This window comes from Penicillium daleae, assembly GCF_028827525.1.
Source record: "Penicillium daleae strain IBT 16125 chromosome Unknown utg000006l_segment0_segment0, whole genome shotgun sequence".
NCBI lineage: Eukaryota > Fungi > Ascomycota > Eurotiomycetes > Eurotiales > Aspergillaceae > Penicillium > Penicillium daleae.
This window is the reverse complement of record NW_026623154.1, coordinates 3,890,942-3,911,077: the sequence shown is the minus strand read 5'-3', so window position 1 is coordinate 3,911,077 and position 20,136 is coordinate 3,890,942. Positions and strand designations below refer to the sequence as shown.

Genomic DNA, 20,136 nt, shown 5'->3' with positions numbered 1-20,136 from the left:
CGTTGTTATGAGTTGACACGACCCCTGCTGTAGAGCAATTACTGGCAACATGCTGTTTTTCATTATTTATTGCAACTAGGCCCAATGGTTTTTAAAATATAAAGTATATGCTCAATAGAGGATGAGAACACTGATATTGTACTCAACCCTGGTTAGACCGAATTGGATCACTATTCGTTTGAAATTTATCCATTATCTTCTGCACAATGCGATAACATGTACATGTCAAGCCACCAATATCACCCGGGCCCATCAGGACAAGGAATAACCCCGAACTAGCGACATTCCCGCGCTCCAGACTCACAGACGAGACGCAATCCATTGCCGTAGCTCTCTGCTCGTCTGTGTCCCCTCCTTCGAGCCAGCCTCGACATACAAATGTGCATCATGAGACTCGTCGTACCCAATGACAAACGTAGTATTCGGGAAAGCCGACTGCCGAATACATTAGCATGAACCAATGATAGGAACTCCAAACATAATAAGAAACGAAGCATACCTTGACCTTTTTCGCAAAAGACTCAATAGGTCCCAGCAAAACCTCATCTCCTCCAGCCAACAACAAGATACGCTCCGTCTTCACATCCTGCCACCACTCCGCCGGCGCACGATCCGGCTCACTCCAACTATCACCCTTCTTACCATCCAGATAAGCATTCGACCACCTCAACAGCGCCTGGTCAGTAATAACATCCCGGTACGCATTATCCCGGAACGAAGGCCAATCAGGGCTGAAATTGATCCAAGGCGCATAACCAAACACGCCCGCCAGCGGGCCCGACAACGTAACGGGATCGATATCAGGATGCGGGTGCGACAGGTGCAGCAGCACCGCCATTGCAAGGTTCCCGCCCGCCGAGTCGCCGCCGACAATTACATTGGACGGGGCGCGTCCCGCATCAGTGAGGATGTAGCGAAGTGCGCCGACGGCTTGACGCAGTTGGGTTGGGTAGACTTCGTGCGGGGTGAGCGTGTACCGTGGGAAAAAGACGGCGATGTCGTGGCCGTTCTCGTTGACGACTTGGAGGAGATCGAGCCAGAAATCGAAGTGCGAGGGGCCGGCGGCCATGGCGAAGCCGCCTCCTGTGGTTGCACGAGATGTAGATTAGCTTTCGGCAGGGAAGGTTGGATGGTTTCTCCCGATTGAAGATCGGGTTACACATGGAATAGCAAGTGGAACTGTATAGATTGGTGAGAGAGATGGGCGTACCGTGGTAGTAGATAATCACATTCTGTGCATTTTTGTTGCCCAGCCAGTAGCCTTCAGTGCCGTGAGGGAGGTCAACAACCTCGGGTTGAAGGCCTCTTCGCTGCATCACAGCGTGGTATGTCTGCGGCGTTGTCGGGTCGATGTATCTACAGAGCAATGAACCTGTCAGCTTTCATTTCCACGTCTATTCCTGCCGGTGGTCTTGTTGAAATCTCCAGATCACCGGCGAATGAATGAAACATACTGCTTCTGGCGGATAGAAATTCTATTGACCATTCCCCGAATAGCTGCAGCAGCGACATGATGGCTATACTTCCTCGGGCTGGCTTTGCCGCGGAATAGGCCAGTGATCGCTGCGTACAGAGCCTGGACAACCACGGAAGCATGGACGAAGGGTAGATCGGCCTTTTCCCAGAAGCCTAGCTGGGGCACCGTCACAACGTTCTTGGAATCAGGCATGATGAAGATTTGACGAATTCTTCTCAGGAGATGGATATAAGTTCAGGTCAATGAGTAAGAGTTGCGGGATTTCTGAGAAGAAGCTCTCGAAGCTCCGCATGAAGATCTAGATGCTCATTACCAAGGACATTCCCCGCTTTTCCGGGGTTGCAGAATCTCCACCTTTTGCCTCGGTCTCGGTTGCTCCCAAACTTCAGTGGGGCCGACGGACTGCCGTCGATGGCTAATTGGCGCAATCTTGCCTCTGAATTGTGAACGGGACTAAAGAAATGTTAAAGCTGAATTGTACCTGGTACGTCCTTTGGCAGGTATGTAGAGATTCTGCCATAGAACGACGGCGGTAGCACCTCGCAGCTGTGATGTGTTTGAGTGGAAGGCGGGATGCTTGTCATGTCCAGACTCAAAAGCCACAATGATAGACTTCTAGAACCGGAGAAAGGGAAAATATTTAACTTATTGTGCAACATTTATGCTACAGCTCCGCAGAAGCGTAAGCTCAATCATAGCCGGCTATAGAGATCTACGTGACTCGCAAGCCTCAGGATTATCGAGAATCGCAGAGCTTCGTGTATTTTATTTGGTGAGCAAGTAAGATCTGGTCCTAGCGTAACTACATACACCAACATCATTATAACCGACTTTCGGAGATATATCACAGGTTCGCACTCATACTAGTACGGCCTATACATAGTCTCGAATTAGAAACCGGAGCGCTAGTATCCATTGACCATATCCTCCTTACCAGTCAGCTCGCAAAACGCCTTGTACGTTGTGAACACATTGTCATCACCCTCTCCACTGCCAGTGTTCTCGATGACGCACTCGGCAGTAGCTCCCACAAAGAAGACATAGCCCTCCTTGACCTCTTCCGTCTTGTTACCGACGGTGATTCGGCCCTTACCCCCGGTGCAGATCAAAATGCTCGGACCATCTATCGGGTCAAAGGTCACCTTGGCGCGCGTCCGGTTCAGGTCGGTCTTGACGACACTGAACTCCTCAATCGGGGGATCATACAGCATGCACGAGGAGGCGCTCGAGTATGCGGTTGCGTTGAGGATAGCGTAAGGGTAATCGGTGGGGGCGAGCTTCTGCTCCTCAATTGGGGCGTACGAGTACGTCAACATCTTGGTCAGAGTGTCGACGTCCTTGAACTTCGGCGTGAAGCCAGCGCGGACAACATTGTCAGAAGAGGCCATGCACTCGATGATATCTCCCGAGACGTAGGCGTGGATATCATCGGCCTTCAGGAACATGGCCTCACCAGGGGACAGCTTGATGAAGTTGAGGAAGAAGAAAACGAATGACCCAATGTCGTTGGGGAACTGTCCGTCCAGTCGGCGGGTAATGGAAGCCAGCTCATCCGGGTTCGTAGGGTTAGTCGCAACATCGCCAGGCAGAGTGCCAAAGCTGGCAGGCGAGTTCTCCGCGAGTGCGACCAGCTCCTTGGAAGCGCTCTCAATGTTCTCAGGTGTAGACTCCATCAGCGCGGTGAACAATGAGCGGAGGGCATCTTTGTTCCGCTGCACAATAGCCTCATCGTCCGAGTTCTCGTTGCCTTTGACAATCTCTTCAAAGTCGCTAGCAGCCCGCGAGCCGACGAGCTTGCGGAGAGGCTCGATAGCCTGGAGGAAGTGGGTGATCTCGGCCAAGGGGCGGAAACCGCAAAGGCCCTCAAAGGGTGTAATGGCAATGGTCATCTCGGGCTTGTGGTTGTCATCTATAGACCAATATGCGTCAGCCGCATCTTTGTATCCATTGGGTTCCTCCCATATCCACACATACCAGGATAGTTGCGCGGGTCTCGCGCATGGAGCTGCTCGGCCAGCTTCTTGTTGGGGTGGGCTTGGATGCTCAGGGCCTTGCGTATAGAGAGCACCTTGAAGAGAAAGGGAAGTCGTCCTCCATAGCGCTCAGTGATGTTCGTGGACATCAAAGCCTGGTTATCTTGGACGAGATCGAGAAGAGTCCGCTGAGTCTCCACGTCCTTAGAAGGCAGAGAGGGGTGAGTGCCCATCCACAGCTATGAGATTGATTAGCAAGTCCACCTTTGCATTGATTGCTCTCTTCTCGGAGCATCTTTCATCGCAATGTATACCTCTGCGTAGGGCTTCTCAGCTTCGATCGCAAAGTCTGAGGCCGCCGTCGTGGCCGCATATCGGGCTGCTGCCGACTCTTGGCCGACCTTGCCTATGACGAAGTTCAGTGCGGGGCATTCAATGTTAGCATTGATCCGAACCTACCCCAATCGTAGCTGTTGACGCCTATAATAAGGGGTATTAGCAATTGCTCATGAATCCAATAGAATTCTGGACTTACCGCACTGTAGCCGAAGCAATGGAATCTGCATTTTGGAGATGTGTTTTGGGGGGAAAGTGAGGGGCGCGAAGCTGGTTTTCTATTACGCAGAAAGTCCCCGCCAAGATTCTCGGTGAGGACGATTCAACCAAGGGTCCGTGGCCAACAAGGGTCTTGCAAGGTCTGCACCGATGGAAAGTACTCAGAGAGGAAGTCCAGTCTTTCACATCGCTTTATACTGGTGAAACCGAGAAGACCCAAATATCCCAAATCGGACATTCTCAACACGTGCTCGATTCCAGTTTCCGCAACCGTCGTCCAGGCCACAGCTCCTATCTATACTTCTGTGACCGTATTCGGATTTAAGCTTATTATACAATGTTCAATCTTGGCATCTGTTCTCTACGAAACATGAAAGACAAATTCTAAACCAAATCGCTACTGTAGACTACTACTCCCCTGTAAGACGCGATTGTTCCCCAACGCCAAGAATTAGACGCGCGGGTAGCCGACCGCCCTGGGCTTATCGCCGTCGCATCTCTCCGCCCTCCCCAGCTCAACTGGAAGTCTATCCACTCTCCGCATTGCGAGCTCGGTCGCTTCTACCGGTTGCTTGAAATATACGACGCGTCTGATCAACCTTCCGGCCAGACGAAAACCATGTCCCGAAATCGCCCACGACCCCGCGACAATGGGCTTGGCAACAATGAGGAGATGGAGCTCTGGACCCGGATCTGCCAGGACATTCGGAAGTCCAAAGAGAAGTTCGACCAGCAAGCATCGCTGTCGGTACAGATCAAGACATTAGTAGAGAAGATCACTCGTGAGGGCAACAGTAAGTGTACCCTGCAGGTGTGTCTGTGAGGGCGACAAAGCTCCGTCCTGTGTCGATCGTCTCCGTGCGGGGACAGCGCTCCATCCTCAGACATATTATACATTGCCTCTGGGTTGATCGGAGCTAACAATCTACTTGATTAGAACCTACGATGACAGAACACGATCAACTGGATACATGGCTACGGCAAAGCCAGAAGCTCAGCGAAGAAGAGCGCTCGATCATGCAGGACGAGCCTTGCGACGTGATCAAGAACCTAGAGCTGCTGACTGCACTCCGCAAAGCATCCGAAGCAGAGGCTCCGCCTAATCGATCATCCGCCCTCTCCAAATCCCGCAAGAAACGAAGCGAAATCGAGAACTCGGCGACCGACTCACCGAGTGCTTCGGGTGTGGACAAAACCAGTCGCTCCAAGGGCGGGGTGCCTCGAAGCACAAGCGTGTCGAGCAATCAGGCGCGCGATGGGCGGGGTGATGGGGTTACGGTGAAGATTGAAGAAGGTTCCGAGGGAACTAAGGGCACTATAGCTGAGCGCAGTGGTCTGCTTGTGGTTGGAGCCCTGGTTGTCTTCAAGCATAACAAGAACAAACAAGGGGTAGAAGGTGAGGGAATTCAGTGCATCATCAAGAATATCTCTGGGGATGGGCATAAGAAACGGTACGTCCATACTTTGACGCTGTCCTTCGGCGGTTTATGCTATAAGCGCAACTAACTCATCTGGCTACAGATGGTACGATGTCCAAGACCCGGAGCCTAATGAAAACGGCGAGGAGGGCGCTGTCTTCAGGACTACCGCCTCATCTCTCATCCCTATTCCCCAAGCTGGCGCACCATTACCTTCGTTCGCCGTTGGTAAACAGGTCCTCGCGCGATATCCCGACACCACCACTTTCTATCGAGCAGAGGTGATGGGATCCAAGAAAGACACCTACCGCCTCAAGTTTGAAGGCGAGGAAGATGACAAAGAGATGGAAACTGAGCGGCGTTTTGTCCTGGATATTCCTAACAAATAGACTGAATGGCTGGTCTGTGATAGTACGATGATCTGATGTGATAATGATACCCTTAGCGAGGCGCTACTTGGAGTTTGAGGGATTCCCGGTGACTACACAGGATACATGCTGGTCCTGGGTATTACCTCTATGAGTAAAGAAATGAAGATTTACTATTTAACTGGGGATACCGTTTCCAGTGCCATCATTGTACTACGATGTGTAAGTATACAAATGCCTCGTCTGATGTACGCCGCCAGTCCGCCGCGCGCTTAGCAGCCCTCGCACAAGCGATGGAAGCTGCTAGAGTAAGCACTGACACGGCAATGACTCAGCCGCCCCTCATCCATCCGATCCGGGGCCGAGGGAATAATTGACGCCATGCGAGTTTCGGTGCCACCGCAATAATTCCGACAGAATTCCCTGGATGCCTTTTTCTTCTTGAGCCCTACACTTGACCCATTCAAATTGATCACTGAGGCCCTCTCCGAATCACACTCCTCCTCGCCGACCGTCGCAATGGCGAATCTCCCGGCTCATGCCTCTCCCAAACTCGCCCCGCACTCTCCTCTACCGACCGACCGACCAGATAGCGTTGCCGACGATGCGAGTCAGGGAAGTGGCATCACTACGGGCGAACAGACTCCAGCCCTGCCGAACTCGATCCTATCGCCCGCATTCACCCCTCCCGCGACTCCCGGCGGTACATTGAACCTGACTTCCAACCCGACACAGTACCTGCATGAGAGTCAAGCAGCAAGTCTTCGGCACTACGGGGAACACAAGAAGGCACCCAAACTGCTAGAGCAGCTGCCCAATGTGGAATGTATCGTCCGGGCCCGTATCCCGACTACCAACGGTGCGGAGATGTTCCTGCATCTGTACCTCAACGACATCGATAATAAAGAGCACTTGGCTATCGTCTTTGGATGCAATATCCGCAGTCGAAGCTTGGATCGTGTTCGGCCTGGTGAAACCGAGATGGACCGCATGATCCGAGGCGCATACGTGGGCAAATTGCACCCCGGGAGAACTAGCAGCTGGTATGACGATGACAAGAACGAGCAATCATCGTCAAGTTCACGCATGGAGCCCCCACTGGTTCGGATCCATTCGGAGTGTTATACAGGCGAGACGGCATGGTCGGCTCGGTGCGATTGTGGTGAACAGTTGGACGAGGCTGCGCGGTTGATGTCCTTCCCCGTGGAGGATCTGTCCTCCAATGCCCCGCCCGAGACACAGTCCTTGCGGTCACAATCCGCCGGCGGAGTGATTATCTATCTGCGACAGGAGGGCCGAGGCATTGGCCTGGGGGAGAAGTTGAAGGCATACAATCTGCAAGATCTAGGATCTGACACCGTCGAGGCCAATCTTCTGCTGCGCCACCCAGCCGATGCCCGGAGCTATGGCTTGGCTACGGCGATGCTGATGGATCTTGGCTGCGGCGCAGATGTGAACCCGGATGGCGTACGCCTGCTTACGAATAACCCCGATAAGGTACGGGCCATTGAAGGACCTAACCGTGAAGTGTTGGTCAAGGAGCGTGTTCCTATGATCCCCTTAGCCTGGCGGACAGGCGGGGAACGCGGGATCAAAAGCTCCGAGATTGAAGGGTACTTGCGAACGAAGGTTAGTCTTTTCTTTTCTCCGAAGTTACTCCTTTTTCCACGAGCACGAGCCGGGGGGATGGGCCGATGAACAATTGGATCAATTGGATCATTTGAACGAGACACTTTTTTGACTGACAGGGTTTATCTCTCGGCAGATTTCCAAAATGGGCCATATGCTTCAATAATCGTTAAGACTTGGCACTCTCATTAAGTTTGGTTCGGTTCCGTCTTGTCGGCTTTCTCGCACTCGTGTTCGTGATCATTTGCCGATGTCCAAGTTTCAGTCTGCAAGTTCCCAGGGAGTTTTGGTGGCTTACCCTTCTTCTGTTTTATTCTCTTCATTATTTGGCATTTTTGGCTTTGCAACTCCTTGTACACACGATTGACATGACCATTCTTTCTTTTCACAATTGTCATTATATTCTTGCATAGTTCCGTGCGGATGACCCGGGCGGCCGTGTACATGATCGTTTTCTCCGATGCGATATATATGCGATACGTGTACGTTGTTGATGATCTACCTACTGTACCTTACCTTCGTATGGATGAATACCTTTTGGTTTTATGCTAGCAATGCCTCGTGCATTAACTTTATAAATTACCTTTTGAATAATAATTGAGTGTGCATGTCTCTCATCTGGGGAGAAGGTGGAGCTCGCCGCGTGTCCGAGTCTAAGACTCCCCAGATCGTGATGCCCATGACTCGTTGCAAATAGCGCCAGGTGAGATCGTACTTTCTGTGATGATGAAATGGCCGGTGAAATCCGGAACACCAGGATTTATCCTGACCATGAATAGAGTTATCGTGGACCCGACAATCATGGATGATTTCGGTAAATGGTACTCCGTCAAGGTTGCGGGGAACGCCCGAGCCTCGACTTGCCGACCAGAAAGTCAACCCACCGAAAGAGCTGACTCTGCAGGCCCCAAATCTTGGAACCGACTCTCTCCTCAGCACCTCGACCCACCCCTAACGCCAAACCCAAACGTCCCCGATGCCGGTTCCTGCGATTGACTCGATTAGTCGCCCCTCCTGAGCCCCTAATAATCCCTCATTCCTTTCCTCCGTTGCATGGCCCGTTGTCAATTGCAAGCTTTCCGCCGCGCGTGTATGAGGCGATGACCAACCGCGCACTGGGCGGATCGATCAATCATGCGGCGCCTTCGCCGCCGATCGAAGCGATGATCGAGGGCGCCTCAGATCCAACCACCACCATTCCCAAGACGGAAGATTCGCCCGCCCCCTCCCGGTCGACCTCCCTAGGTGCAGAGGGCATCGGTACGGAGAACATCGAGGGCAATGGGCCTACGACCGCAGGCCGGAAGCGCAAGCTGAACAGCACATCATCCAGAGGCGTGGCCAACCTCACCCCCGATCAATTGGCAAAGAAGCGCGCGAATGACCGCCAGGCGCAGCGGGCCATTCGCGAACGTACCAAGTCTCACATCGAGACTCTCGAACAACAGGTTCGGGATCTTGCATCGCAGAAACCGGTGCTCGACCTGCAGGCTGCACTTCAACACAATGAGCGCATCCGGGCGGAGAACAGGGAGCTTCGCCAAGGGCTCAAGTCGGTCATGGACATTATACAACCTTTGCTGGCTAGACCGGAGGCCTCAGGTAGAGCCCATCGAGTATCTATAATACCCGAGATTTGGACTGACATCAACAGATATACCTTCCTTCCTTGCCCAACCGAGATCGGTCCCGCCAACATCCCATACCCCTCCTCTCCCCGAGACCGACCACATAAACGCAATCAACCAGGCCACGACACAAGGCGACAGGGCATATGCCGATTCTGTGACTAGCCTCGACACACCCTCCCCAACACATTCAGGATCGGCTTCGGGCAGTCGGCGCAATAGTCAATACGGATCCCTCCAGCCTTCTTCATTCCGTGCCGCCCTAGACTCCCAGCGTCATAATATTGCTCACGGGTTAGACCTGGGTATGGAGGAGCGACTAGGATTCAATTTCCTGCTCGATCCTGCACAGAATGTCCCGAAAGTCGACCGGCTTCGACGCAGCAACTCTGAGAACGTCCGTTCCTCTTACCACTCTCCATCACCGCTCTATATGCAACCGTTGAACTACCCAGCCGATCAAACACCGGCTTACGCAACTCCTATCCGAAATTCTGCACCGACATGTACCCTAGATAGCATCTTGCTCGACTTTCTTCACAACCGGCAGCGCGAAGCCGCTGAAGGGATCCCTCGGCAGAAGCTCGTGGGACCACCCTACCCAAGTGTTTCTTCACTGCTAAACCCAGAGAAGAGCGCACAATCACACCCCCTCTCCAAAGTCTTCACGGACATCCTGCGCACATTCCCAGATATTTCCTCCCTACCGGTGCAGGTTGCCGTGCTCTACACAATGTTCCTCCTGATGCGCTGGCAAATCTATCCCACGCAAGAGAACTACGATCGACTCCCCGAGTGGATCACTCCACGTCCAACGCAGCTTCTTTCAGCCCACCCCCATGGATGGACTACGTCCCCTGGCCTCGAATGCGAGACCGGCTCGTAACGTCTCATCGAGACTACCCGTTTGAGAATTGGTTCATCCCGTTCACGCGGGGTATGGACGTGAATTGGCCATACGAAGCCACCGACTGCTTGCTATCTGCCGGCGACTCGGACGAACTGATCATCAACCCGGTCTTTGAGCGCCACATGCGGAACCTCAACAATTGGTCACTGGGTCCGCTCTTTGCAGAGGCGTATCCGGGATTGGTAGATACCACGCGAATCAGACCGGAGCCGGGTAAACAGCGCTGCTCGACACCGATATAGTTGGGCCTTGGCGTTTTGGGACCAAGCTGGACTTGGTCTGTTTTCGGGTATGTCGTTGGGAAATCATGCATAGTGCTGGTTCTCGATAAACTATTTTAATGGTGTTTCTTTCTCGCACGGAATTTATAAATGCTCCAATCGGCTTGGATTATTAGGATGGGCGGGGCTCTAGCGGGTTGGGCTTTTTTCTTTTTCTCTCTACATTTCGACATTGATCACAAGGACAAGATACACTTCAAGACAAGTACTATCATTCTATAGTTGGTACAAAAATTCCTCTTAAAATCTACAAGAACCCGTCTACTCTTGCCGGCTCTTCTCATTCCAGAATGGAAGCCCAGCCTGCTGCCGCAATGTTCCATACATGGAACTGCTGTCGAGGCACTCACCCGCATAATCACGGGCAGCCTCCATGTTTTTCCGGGCCAACTCAAGAGCAGGAAGCTTAACACCCTGCTCCTCGGCCATGGACATGGCGTGCCTGGCATCTTTGATGGCGAGAGAGACGCCAAAACCGGGTCGGGCATCCAGGGGTGGCGCATAGGCGCCAGTAGTCAATCTAGCCCATGTCAGTATCTGGTTCTGAGAGTGCATCAGCTTGAGAACTATCATACCTCTTAGAATATCCCCCAGCAACAGGACCAAATGCCTCGCCAATCAACTCTTCCATAGCACCAGTTCCCAGGCCAGTCTTCTCAGCGAAAACCTGAGCTTCACCAACGGCTTCCATCATATTCACAGTAACGATGTTTCTGTCAAACATTGTTAGCCAATTCCAAGTCTCAGCATATACACCCAGTGCAAAACATACCCAGCAATCTTCAACAACGAAGACTTCGTCGCATCCTCACCACACTCAATAACCTTCCGACCCATAACATCCTGAATAAGCGGCTTAACAGCCTCAGTCGCATCTTTCGGACCACCAATAGCAAACACCAACTTCCCATCGACGGCAATGGGATTCCCACCAAAAACAGGGGCCGCAACGTACGAGGCTTCCTTAGCCTTGAGCTGAGCCACAGCAGAGCTCACCGTCTCCGGGTGTACAGTTGAGCAGTCTACGAAGATCTTGTCTCTGAGAGAATGGCCTGATCTGATGGCAGATGAGATCAGGTTTTGCAGGACCGAGTCATTAGATACCTGGGATATGATCAGCAGGGGAAAAGTACGAGGTACTGCACTTTCCGGGCATTATGTGTACCATGGTGAAGATGATCCCACAGCGGGAGACTAGCTTATCAAAGCTCGGCTCGGGGATACCACCGAGGCTCTGTAGGGGACTGCCGCGAGACATGGTGCGGTTGGTGTAGAGCAGGCTTAGGGCCTTTTTGGCGGCCAGATGTCGCTGGAGGTTATTCGCCATGGCGAGGCCCATGGACCCGAGGCCATACTGTACATATGTTAGATACGGAGTCCATTGAATACTTTGATTGCGAGGAATCAAGTTCATACATACCCATCCGATTTGAGTCATGGTGTTGTTGGCTCCTTGCTGTTTATTGATCGAGGTCGGGAGAGGCCGTGTTGATATCAGACAACCTTGTTGATGGCAAAGCCGTCGAGGGTGGCTTCTAAGGTCTGCTCGGGGGCTTCCAATAGAGTTACCCAGGCCAATTGAGGCAAATAAGCCAATTGATAGTGAGTAGAAGCTGTCCTTGCTGCTATTGCACAAGTGAAGAGGGCGGAGTGTGTTCCTTTTCCCGAGGGAATCGGAATCGGCCGATAGGAAGTGTGAAGGTATCCTAAAGAGGCTAGTAGATCCCTTGCACTTTGAAAAAAAAGCAGATAGAGATCGGGCCGAAAATGTCCTTTCGGATCAGATTGATTTAAAGAACTCCGTGTATGTACACAGTCCTAGGGTCTAGATTCTAGATTGCCTGTGTGTCTGATAGGTGCAGGATGGCCGCCCAGTGTGGCTAGTGATTCTGCCTCAGGCTGCCACTAGATTAGCCCAAAGAGACGGCCAATTTCGTAAGACTAACGATTCAACACACAAAGGATGATTTCTAAGTATCTCTAACATGCCTATCTTGAGGTATCCAGCTCCGAATTGATCACTATTGTTAACTCAGGTCACGTTTTGTAACGCAAGTGGCTCATGCTCCATTGCGCCCCCAAATGCGGGGAGCGGAAGAGGTACGGTATGGTCACGTAAATAACGATGATGATGCCCAGGCGACAGTAACTCGACTTACCGACATCAACTCCAACCCCAACTCCTCCACCTCCGCGCCCGACGCTCCTCCAATTGCCCTCGCCTTGGAGATAAGTGCATAAAACAACTTTCAACAGCGCTTGATTTCCACATTCCTACATCATGGCGGACGTGCCCATTGGTACCTCCCCTCACCCCAGCCGACCGCGTGTCCCTCCCCAGCTCCCCCAAGCTAACAGGCATTAGTGCTCGACGGAGGAACCGGTTTCCTCAAGGTCGGATATGCTGGCCAGGTATGTCGCACGCTGAATATCAATGATTGCAGCACCTTCCTGACTTGTTCGCCTTCACTAGAACTTCCCAGAGCACCAGTTCCCCTCGATAGTGGGGCGGCCCATCTTGCGAACGGAGGAGCAGGCTGGCGATATTGTGGTCAAGGATATTATGTGTGGAGAAGAAGCCGCCGCGGCACGATCGATGCTTCAGATCAGCTATCCGGTACGTCTGATCTTGGATATGACCCTCGTGGCCTCGCTTTCGAATACCCCGCCCCCTCTCTCTCCGCAGGACAGGCTAGAACGTGTTGCTGACAATGAACCCCTTGCGGGGATGGTTTAGATGGAGAATGGCATCGTCAAGAAGTGGGATGACATGCAACACCTGTGGAATTACACCTTTTATGACAAGCTGAAGATCGATCCTACGGGACGGAAGATCCTCCTCACAGAGCCACCCATGAACCCGCTCAAGAACCGCGAACAGATGGCTGAGGTCATGCTGGAGGGATACAACTTTGGAGGTGTTTATGTGGCGATCCAGGCGGTGCTGGCACTTTATGCCCAGGGTATGAAACAATGCTGTGGTGGAGATAACATGCACGTTGAGAGAGAGGTGCTGACGCCTTGGATTTCTAGGTCTGAGCAGTGGTGTAGTCGTTGACTCCGGCGACGGTGTTACACACATTATTCCCGTTTACGAGTCAACTGTGTTGAACCACCACATCAAGCGATTGGATGTGGCTGGCCGTGATGTCACCCGCAACCTGATTGCCCTTCTTCTGCGCCGCGGCTATGCGCTGAACCGAACCGCCGATTTCGAGACCGTCCGCCAGATCAAGGAGAAGCTCTGCTACGTTTCCTACGACCTTGAGCTGGACAAGAAGTTGTCCGAGGATACCACTGTTTTGGTCGAGTCCTACACCCTTCCCGACGGCCGTGTCATCCGTGTCGGCAGTGAGCGATTCGAGGCCCCCGAGTGTCTCTTCCAGCCCCATCTGGTGGATGTTGATCAGCCCGGTATGGCTGAACTGCTCTTCAACACTATCCAAGGCACCGATGTCGATATCCGATCTAGTCTGTACAAGGCTGTTGTGCTCAGTGGTGGTAGCAGCATGTACCCTGGTCTGCCCTCGCGATTGGAGAAGGAACTCAAGCAACTTTGGCTTACCCGAGTTCTGGGCGGCAACCCGGAGCGTCTGAACGTATGTTTACGAGATGAAGAGACTGAAAATCCCAATTTCCTTTTCAAAACTAACGACTTTACAGAAATTCAAGGTCCGCATCGAGGATCCCCCACGACGGAGACATATGGTCTTCCTGGGTGGTGCTGTCCTCGCCAACCTGGTATGTTATCATCATCGGATCTACCTCTCCCGAGAATTAGAAGCTAATCTATAGGGTAACAGATCGCCGACAAGGACGACATGTGGGTGTCCAAGCAAGAGTGGGAGGAACAAGGTGCTCGTGCGCTGGCCAAGCTTGGCCCCCGGTAAAGCAAAGCGATATGTACTAAGGCGGTTCTTCTTTCTGGTTTGATTCATTTCCTTCTGCTTGGCACTTTTCCCGCATTGTCCGTAAGCCATGTCGCCCAATTTCTACGTCCCATTTCTTCGTCCTGGCCCCCTTGATCCGCCTTGTCGATATTTCCCCCCTCAATCACCCTGTTCCCCGTGTCTCTTGCCTCCGATATAGTATTGTGCCTAGACCTTGGTGTGGATGGATCTGGGGCTTTGACAGAAAAGAAAGAAATATTTTATTGAAGTTGCTGATTCTTGTAGGGCAGTATCTGGATAGTTCTACTGAAATGCAATCTCATTATAAAGGATAGATGTACAGTGTGGTTTGGACCTTGCAAGCGCTGGCCCCCGAATTCGATGACTTGTTCATGGTTGGCGCCCGACTTGAATCGCAGAGCCTCTTTCGGCGGCTAAGTATAAGCATCAATGAAGAGACTCAGCTAATGCAGGTTCCTGTTTCTGATTTGAACCCATTTATAGATTGACAACACACTTCAAGGGTCTCAAGGACCCTTAAAATTTGAGAGACTCCGTGAAACGTTGGTTTGAGGTGCCTCTCGTCATGTCGAACAAGCCCCTTCCACTCGAACCCGATGAGGGTTCCATATTTGACAAACCGCGAGAAAATCGAGCAAGGTATTCTAAAAGGGATGAAAAGTCAAGAATGCAGATGGCGACCGGGCTATCTCCAGCGACGTGTTTTGATCGCATTCATCATTGTATTCTGCGCCGTCATCGAAGCCTTGGAAGTCCTCAACCATGTCTCACAAGTCAACTTCGGTATCGTATCGTCAGTTACGCGAAACCACAGTTTCAAGGGTCTTTGGAATCCTGCTTCGATCTTTGGCATTGCTTCAATGTTGTCAAATGGCCGATCTCTTACGCAGTCTCTCGTTGGGACTAGTGCAGTCACATTGGATGGTCTGCAAGCCCGGCTCGCGAAAATGCAATATGTCTGCCAGGTGACTACTGAAGGACGTTTATCCATTAGAGCTATAACAAACGACAGGTGCGATATCCCAACTGCCTAAGGAGAAGCAAGGTCAGCTCAGATCTCGGCGCCATTCCCAAATCTCATTTGTCGTGGCGCTATTTTCTTAGCAAGCGCGTTGGTTGCAATCGCCCTGGAGATCGTTTTACGTATCTCTCGAGCAAATATCGGGCTAGGGAACGTCAATAACAATGACTACCTACACTATGTATGGACCGTTGTTCCATCGCTAGTTATGGTAGCCATTGGCCTCGCCTTTGGGAGTATCGATTTCAACACTCGGACTTCAGCGCCCTATGCCCAATTGAGACGGTCGAAAGGAGCAACTTTCGAACAGTTTATGACAGTGGATTTTCAGAATTCTTTGACCACGACCATTGTTGTCAATTCGATTCAGATGAAGCAATTTGCCGTCACACTCACAACGGGTGCTGCTTTTCTCACCTCTTTTTTGACGATTGTTGCAAGCGGCCTTTGGTCACCCATTGAAGTCCCCCAGAAGGTCGCCACGAACGTCACACGAGAGGATACCTTTGACAGATATCTTTCCAATCACAACATGTCAACAGTTGACTATGACACAGTATCAGGTCTTACCATTTCCCGATTTCTCCTCCGGGACAAGGTCCCATATCCCAAGGACACGCCACCTAATCTTCTAGATGAGTCATTCATTGATCTCTGGGTGCCCACTCTACGAGGGGCACCGGTTTGTCAATTCCAGACAGGCTCTCAGGTGTTGACAACTACACATTTGATGACTTCGAATCTTCGACCGACCCAACATGCCGATCGATGCATGTTAGGATGCCTGTGTACGTTGCAACCCATATTCAAATAACCAGTTCCTCGATCCAGGATCGTTCTGTGAGGTTTGCATGCTGAGAGAGGGCAATGGAACCTTCGGGGGAGCATACATGCTGATGTGCTCCGTTGAAAATGAACCAAATTCATATCTAAAACCGGCGCATCCTGTGATGGCCTATGTCTGGGGTCAGTCCCTGAATGGTTCTCTGCAGCATATTGCAAGTTTGACATGCGCTGCAACAGCTGAAGTTGTAAACACCTGGACGCGTTTTCGGTTACCGGATTTTGATATACCCGACGACCACCCCCCTGTTCCAGATGAGTCGTCGGCCACTTTGGCTGTGAATCAATTCGTACCTGTTTCCTCTTTAGTTTCCTCCAACAACGACGGAAGCATCTCAGTGACGTTGGACTCTTTCTTCCAACACTTGACGACTGGAAGATACGCTATCCCCGAAGAAAGTCTCAGAAATGTCCACGACGTTGACAAAGATGTAAAGGCAATCAAATTCCAAAGTAATATCATGACGGCACAGGAATTTAACATTATGCGCACAACGAACACCTCGCGCGATGTTACATACGCAGGCGAAGTCACTGTCCCTAACCGACTTAGACTTATCCAAGACGCTGTGTCCACGAGAGTGCTAGAGGCTCTTCTTGCGGTCATACTGATCCTCGGAATCTCGGGATCTGTCCTCATGAATATAGATCATATTCTGCCCAAAAATCCCAGCAGAATTGCAGCAGTTGCCAGTCTGCTGGCAGAGTCAAACTTTCTCGGATGGTTTCGGACCATCGGGAGCGATCCAAATGATATCTCTCTTGGACGCAAGTTCTTTTCGCAATATCGGTTCTTCATTGGTCGACCAAGCGACTCTTCTGACCAGAATCTCTCGTCACTCAAGGATAACAGAAATATTGATGACTTTACGATATACCTTGGTGGCCCAGTCAAAGAGAAGTGTTGGAACGATAAGTTTAGGAGAAAGACTTGGTTGGACTTGACAGTGCAGCTTAGGTCTCTCCCCGTTCGTATAAGTTCCCTGCGAGTATAATCACGAATTCATGAGTTTGTTCAATTTAGATTTGATCTATAATGGGAAAGGACGCACATCAGCCTGTCGGGCATGCACAAGTGATTTATCCAAACCTGCTAGAAGATAAATTAGATAGGCTTGTGGACGGCCCCCAATTTCTCCTATTTGTCAGATACGACAGACGCAGAAGGCCAAGACTCGACTTCTCCGTATGCGGCACTCGATTACGCCAAGAAGTGTAGTTACATACTTTTCCTGGTTCTCCATTATGTGTTATTCCAAATCATCAGCTCAAGTGGGGCTGGGGCAACGCAGAGCCGCTCGCTGCTCAGCCCCTCAGCTGGCTAGTCAAAAGCCTCGAGTAGATTTAGGTCTGAATCTCGACGCAGCCTTTAAGAAGGGGATCTTAAGCATTTGAGGTGAATACGCTCGAGGCTGTCGGGGTAATCATTTCTGTATCGGGGCGAGTATTCTCTCTACAAAAATTGTTCTGCGCGATCGACTATGCCTAGAGATACGACCCGATCGGAGCTGCAGGCCACAGGCCTGAGAGTCCGAAGAGCACACGCAAAATCTAGAAATGGGTGTCTTAGATGCAAGCAACAACGAAAAAAGGTGGGAGACGATTCTACTGGACTACATTCGTTTCCTATATTCTTATCGTATTATCTAGTGCGACGAGTTGAGACCCAACTGCTCCAGATGTGCCAAACTTGGATATAGCTGTCGATACCAGAGTCTTGCAACTCATTCCACCACGTCGGACGAACAGGATTTTCCAGGTAGATCGATTGGTGCCCTTGAAGTCCCACTTACGAGTCGTGGAGTTACCGTCTCAGAAGAGCCAGTTACACCCACAGGCGAATCCCTCTCGATTCCTGGCTCTCTGCTCTCTGCCTCTTCTCATACCTCGCCTCTTCCATTTTCTCCAAGATTCAACATATACCAAGATCGAAAGTCATCAATTTCACAATCCCCAGGTTTTCTTGACAAGACAGAACTTGGTCTCCTGAGCCATTACATTATGCACACAAGCAAGACTATTCCGTTCGATGCCCTCGATCTTTACGCATTGTCAATAGGAATACCAAATCTCGCTTTCAGAAACAAGCCCGTTATGTCATCTCTCATAGCTTTGGCGGCGGCATGCAAATCCAACGATATTCTCAAGCAGACCAAAACGCCTCTAGACAGTGGGACCTTGACTGAGCTGCATGGACTACTTGAACTAGCGGAGCGCCATCACAGGGATTCCCTCCAGCACATTCAAGCCACTGTGTCTCACTCGGATTGGTACGACGAAGTCCTCGTGAATGCGGCGTTGATGGTTTTGTATGCCTCTGCCAGTCACTCCATCAGAGTACATCTCGCGATTATTGCAAAACAAAGGGGCCGGCAACTACCAGACGAGCTGCTGCCACAACACTCACAGTGGATCTCATTCACTCGTGCAGCTCATATGGCCTCCACCGCAGTTCTCAACGACATTATCGAGGCCTCGGATAAAACTCAGCCTATAGGCATTCAGACAGCACCCGCTACGAAACAATGTCCAAATGTCGATTTGAGCAACACAGACGTCACGTCGCCTCAAAATGGTCCATCAGAGGATACAGAACGTTTATTTCTTCCTGTAGTGACATCTACATATATTCGAGCTCTCGAGAGACTATCAGAGAGAGCCGATTCCATATCAGCTCATGTTGGGAGACCAGCGTCTTTTAACTCCGATCTCCGAGAACTTGACGCATGCTTGAAAGCTTTACCGATCCTCGAGAAATGTGCATCCGCTGCCCTGTCTCCAAAAGAAAAGAATGCAAATGGCGATGATATCGGGCATGAATGCCCGTTATTTGATGGATCTACCAGAGTCTCACCCTGGGTTGGAAAATACATGATTAGTGTGACATCAATGAAAGCGCCCAGGGCCCTGCGACGAACCGTCATGTCTTTTTTGAACGAAACCCCTTCAGAGTACCTCAACGTCATTCAGTCAATACTCGATTTACCCAGTGCAGAATTGAGCCCGGTTGGACACGGAATGGGGCAAGACTCACCCAAGATTGAAATTCCCTCGCTCGATGCGACCCAGCTACTGGCCATGGACATCTTGGCTCATTGGCTGGTGCTAGTAATGCTACTGGATGGAGTGTGGTGGATTGGTGATATTGGACAGTGGGAATTGGGACAAGTGGTGTCAGCGATGAAGAATCAAGAACTCTTTCATCAAGTGAGGGATGATAATGAGAGGTGGTGGCCCCAAAGCATGTATATGGTAAATCTCGAACTGAAATTATCTTCATAGTTTTAGATACTGAAAAATCTCGGGTCAGTCCAAACTTCGTCAATGCTCGCTTTTTGAATTCCGACTATTTGTTTAGTCGGAAACCCATGGTACCACGGTAACCCGGTTTCGCATGGTGGAATTGTAGACCTCAAAGATGCCTTAGGATAGTCCTGGTGCATTACTATGCCCAGTTCAAAATGACGTAAAAGACTTGATGATGGGAGGGTAAGTGCATTGCTAGGAGCCGCAGATAGCTGCAGACAGATCTTCGTTATGCTTGTGGATGCTGCTAACCGTCAGCCTCCCGTCAGCCACCATGGTCGTATGTCGTATCTCGAATACGCCCAAACTCAAGTTTCTGATACGACTACTAATGCGACTCCGCCAAGAACGATATACAAATGAAGATACTTTCTTGTCCTTTTGGGTTAGGAATTTCATGGATACGCCAACAACCACACATGATAGGTAACAGATGTTCTCTGAAAACCTCGCTCTCTAACATCAAATACGAGAATTATTCTCTTGGCATCAGAGTTACTCCGCCCTCCCGTCTTTTGATGTTAGACCTCATCCTGTGGATTGTTCGTATGAGGGGATTGTCGTGGAGATGGTGCCTCGGCATGGCTGAGTCTCTAACCGAGTTATACGCACATGGAACTAACTCATGAATTCCTTTCTACTAAGCAAGTGAGGATTGGTCTTTAGTCAAGCCAAAATAGGTATTTGGAATTTGCCATAAGATGATACTTGGACTTTTAGATTTTAAATTGAGGATATACAGTATATAAGGACTTCTATCGTCCATTCCTTTAATCATCCAACAATCAAAATCACCAGCTCATATCGCATCATCTT

At 50.9% G+C, this 20,136-nt stretch overlaps 9 protein-coding genes across 9 annotated transcripts; 6 read left to right on the top strand and 3 right to left on the bottom strand.

Annotated features, from left to right (window-relative positions):
* Positions 1–300: 300 nt before the first annotated feature.
* On the bottom strand, positions 301–1,669 carry N7458_007116 (putative 6-hexanolactone hydrolase; the record flags this gene model as incomplete). Its single annotated transcript, XM_056910498.1, has 4 exons — positions 301–435; positions 500–1,083; positions 1,211–1,356; positions 1,455–1,669. 4 exons carry the CDS (start codon positions 1,667–1,669, stop codon positions 301–303), a joined length of 1,080 nt encoding a protein of 359 aa, XP_056766202.1.
* A 713-nt stretch (positions 1,670–2,382) lies between these two features.
* On the bottom strand, positions 2,383–4,016 carry pmi1 (mannose-6-phosphate isomerase pmi1; the record flags this gene model as incomplete). The annotated part of the gene is made up of 5 exons (XM_056910497.1): positions 2,383–3,386; positions 3,452–3,689; positions 3,765–3,856; positions 3,910–3,930; positions 3,986–4,016. 5 exons carry the CDS (start codon positions 4,014–4,016, stop codon positions 2,383–2,385), a joined length of 1,386 nt encoding a protein of 461 aa, XP_056766201.1.
* Positions 4,017–4,624: 608 nt separating this feature from the next.
* N7458_007114 (SAGA-associated factor 29 family protein) lies at positions 4,625–5,812 on the top strand (the record flags this gene model as incomplete). The annotated part of the gene is made up of 3 exons (XM_056910496.1): positions 4,625–4,799; positions 4,943–5,456; positions 5,527–5,812. The coding sequence occupies 3 exons, from the start codon at positions 4,625–4,627 to the stop codon at positions 5,810–5,812; spliced, it is 975 nt and encodes a 324-aa protein (XP_056766200.1).
* Positions 5,813–6,310: 498 nt separating this feature from the next.
* On the top strand, positions 6,311–7,586 carry N7458_007113 (GTP cyclohydrolase II; the record flags this gene model as incomplete). The annotated part of the gene is made up of 2 exons (XM_056910495.1): positions 6,311–7,420; positions 7,557–7,586. 2 exons carry the CDS (start codon positions 6,311–6,313, stop codon positions 7,584–7,586), a joined length of 1,140 nt encoding a protein of 379 aa, XP_056766199.1.
* Positions 7,587–8,520: 934 nt separating this feature from the next.
* N7458_007112 (bZIP transcription factor) lies at positions 8,521–10,200 on the top strand (the record flags this gene model as incomplete). Its single annotated transcript, XM_056910494.1, is given in 3 exon segments — positions 8,521–9,022; positions 9,075–9,857; positions 9,869–10,200. 3 exon segments carry the CDS (start codon positions 8,521–8,523, stop codon positions 10,198–10,200), a joined length of 1,617 nt encoding a protein of 538 aa, XP_056766198.1.
* Positions 10,201–10,500: 300 nt separating this feature from the next.
* N7458_007111 (NAD(P)-dependent oxidoreductase) lies at positions 10,501–11,677 on the bottom strand (the record flags this gene model as incomplete). Its single annotated transcript, XM_056910493.1, has 5 exons — positions 10,501–10,759; positions 10,815–10,952; positions 11,012–11,343; positions 11,405–11,593; positions 11,660–11,677. The coding sequence occupies 5 exons, from the start codon at positions 11,675–11,677 to the stop codon at positions 10,501–10,503; spliced, it is 936 nt and encodes a 311-aa protein (XP_056766197.1).
* An 843-nt stretch (positions 11,678–12,520) lies between these two features.
* Positions 12,521–14,129, top strand: N7458_007110 (actin-related protein 2; the record flags this gene model as incomplete). The annotated part of the gene is made up of 7 exons (XM_056910492.1): positions 12,521–12,539; positions 12,605–12,651; positions 12,713–12,856; positions 12,977–13,202; positions 13,273–13,838; positions 13,903–13,980; positions 14,043–14,129. The coding sequence occupies 7 exons, from the start codon at positions 12,521–12,523 to the stop codon at positions 14,127–14,129; spliced, it is 1,167 nt and encodes a 388-aa protein (XP_056766196.1).
* A 617-nt stretch (positions 14,130–14,746) lies between these two features.
* N7458_007109 (DUF3433 domain-containing protein) lies at positions 14,747–17,009 on the top strand (the record flags this gene model as incomplete). The annotated part of the gene is made up of 3 exons (XM_056910491.1): positions 14,747–15,162; positions 15,196–15,853; positions 15,990–17,009. 3 exons carry the CDS (start codon positions 14,747–14,749, stop codon positions 17,007–17,009), a joined length of 2,094 nt encoding a protein of 697 aa, XP_056766195.1.
* A 1,006-nt stretch (positions 17,010–18,015) lies between these two features.
* N7458_007108 (C6 transcription factor) lies at positions 18,016–19,296 on the top strand (the record flags this gene model as incomplete). Its single annotated transcript, XM_056910490.1, has 1 exon — positions 18,016–19,296. One exon carries the CDS (start codon positions 18,016–18,018, stop codon positions 19,294–19,296), a length of 1,281 nt encoding a protein of 426 aa, XP_056766194.1.
* Positions 19,297–20,136: the final 840 nt, after the last annotated feature.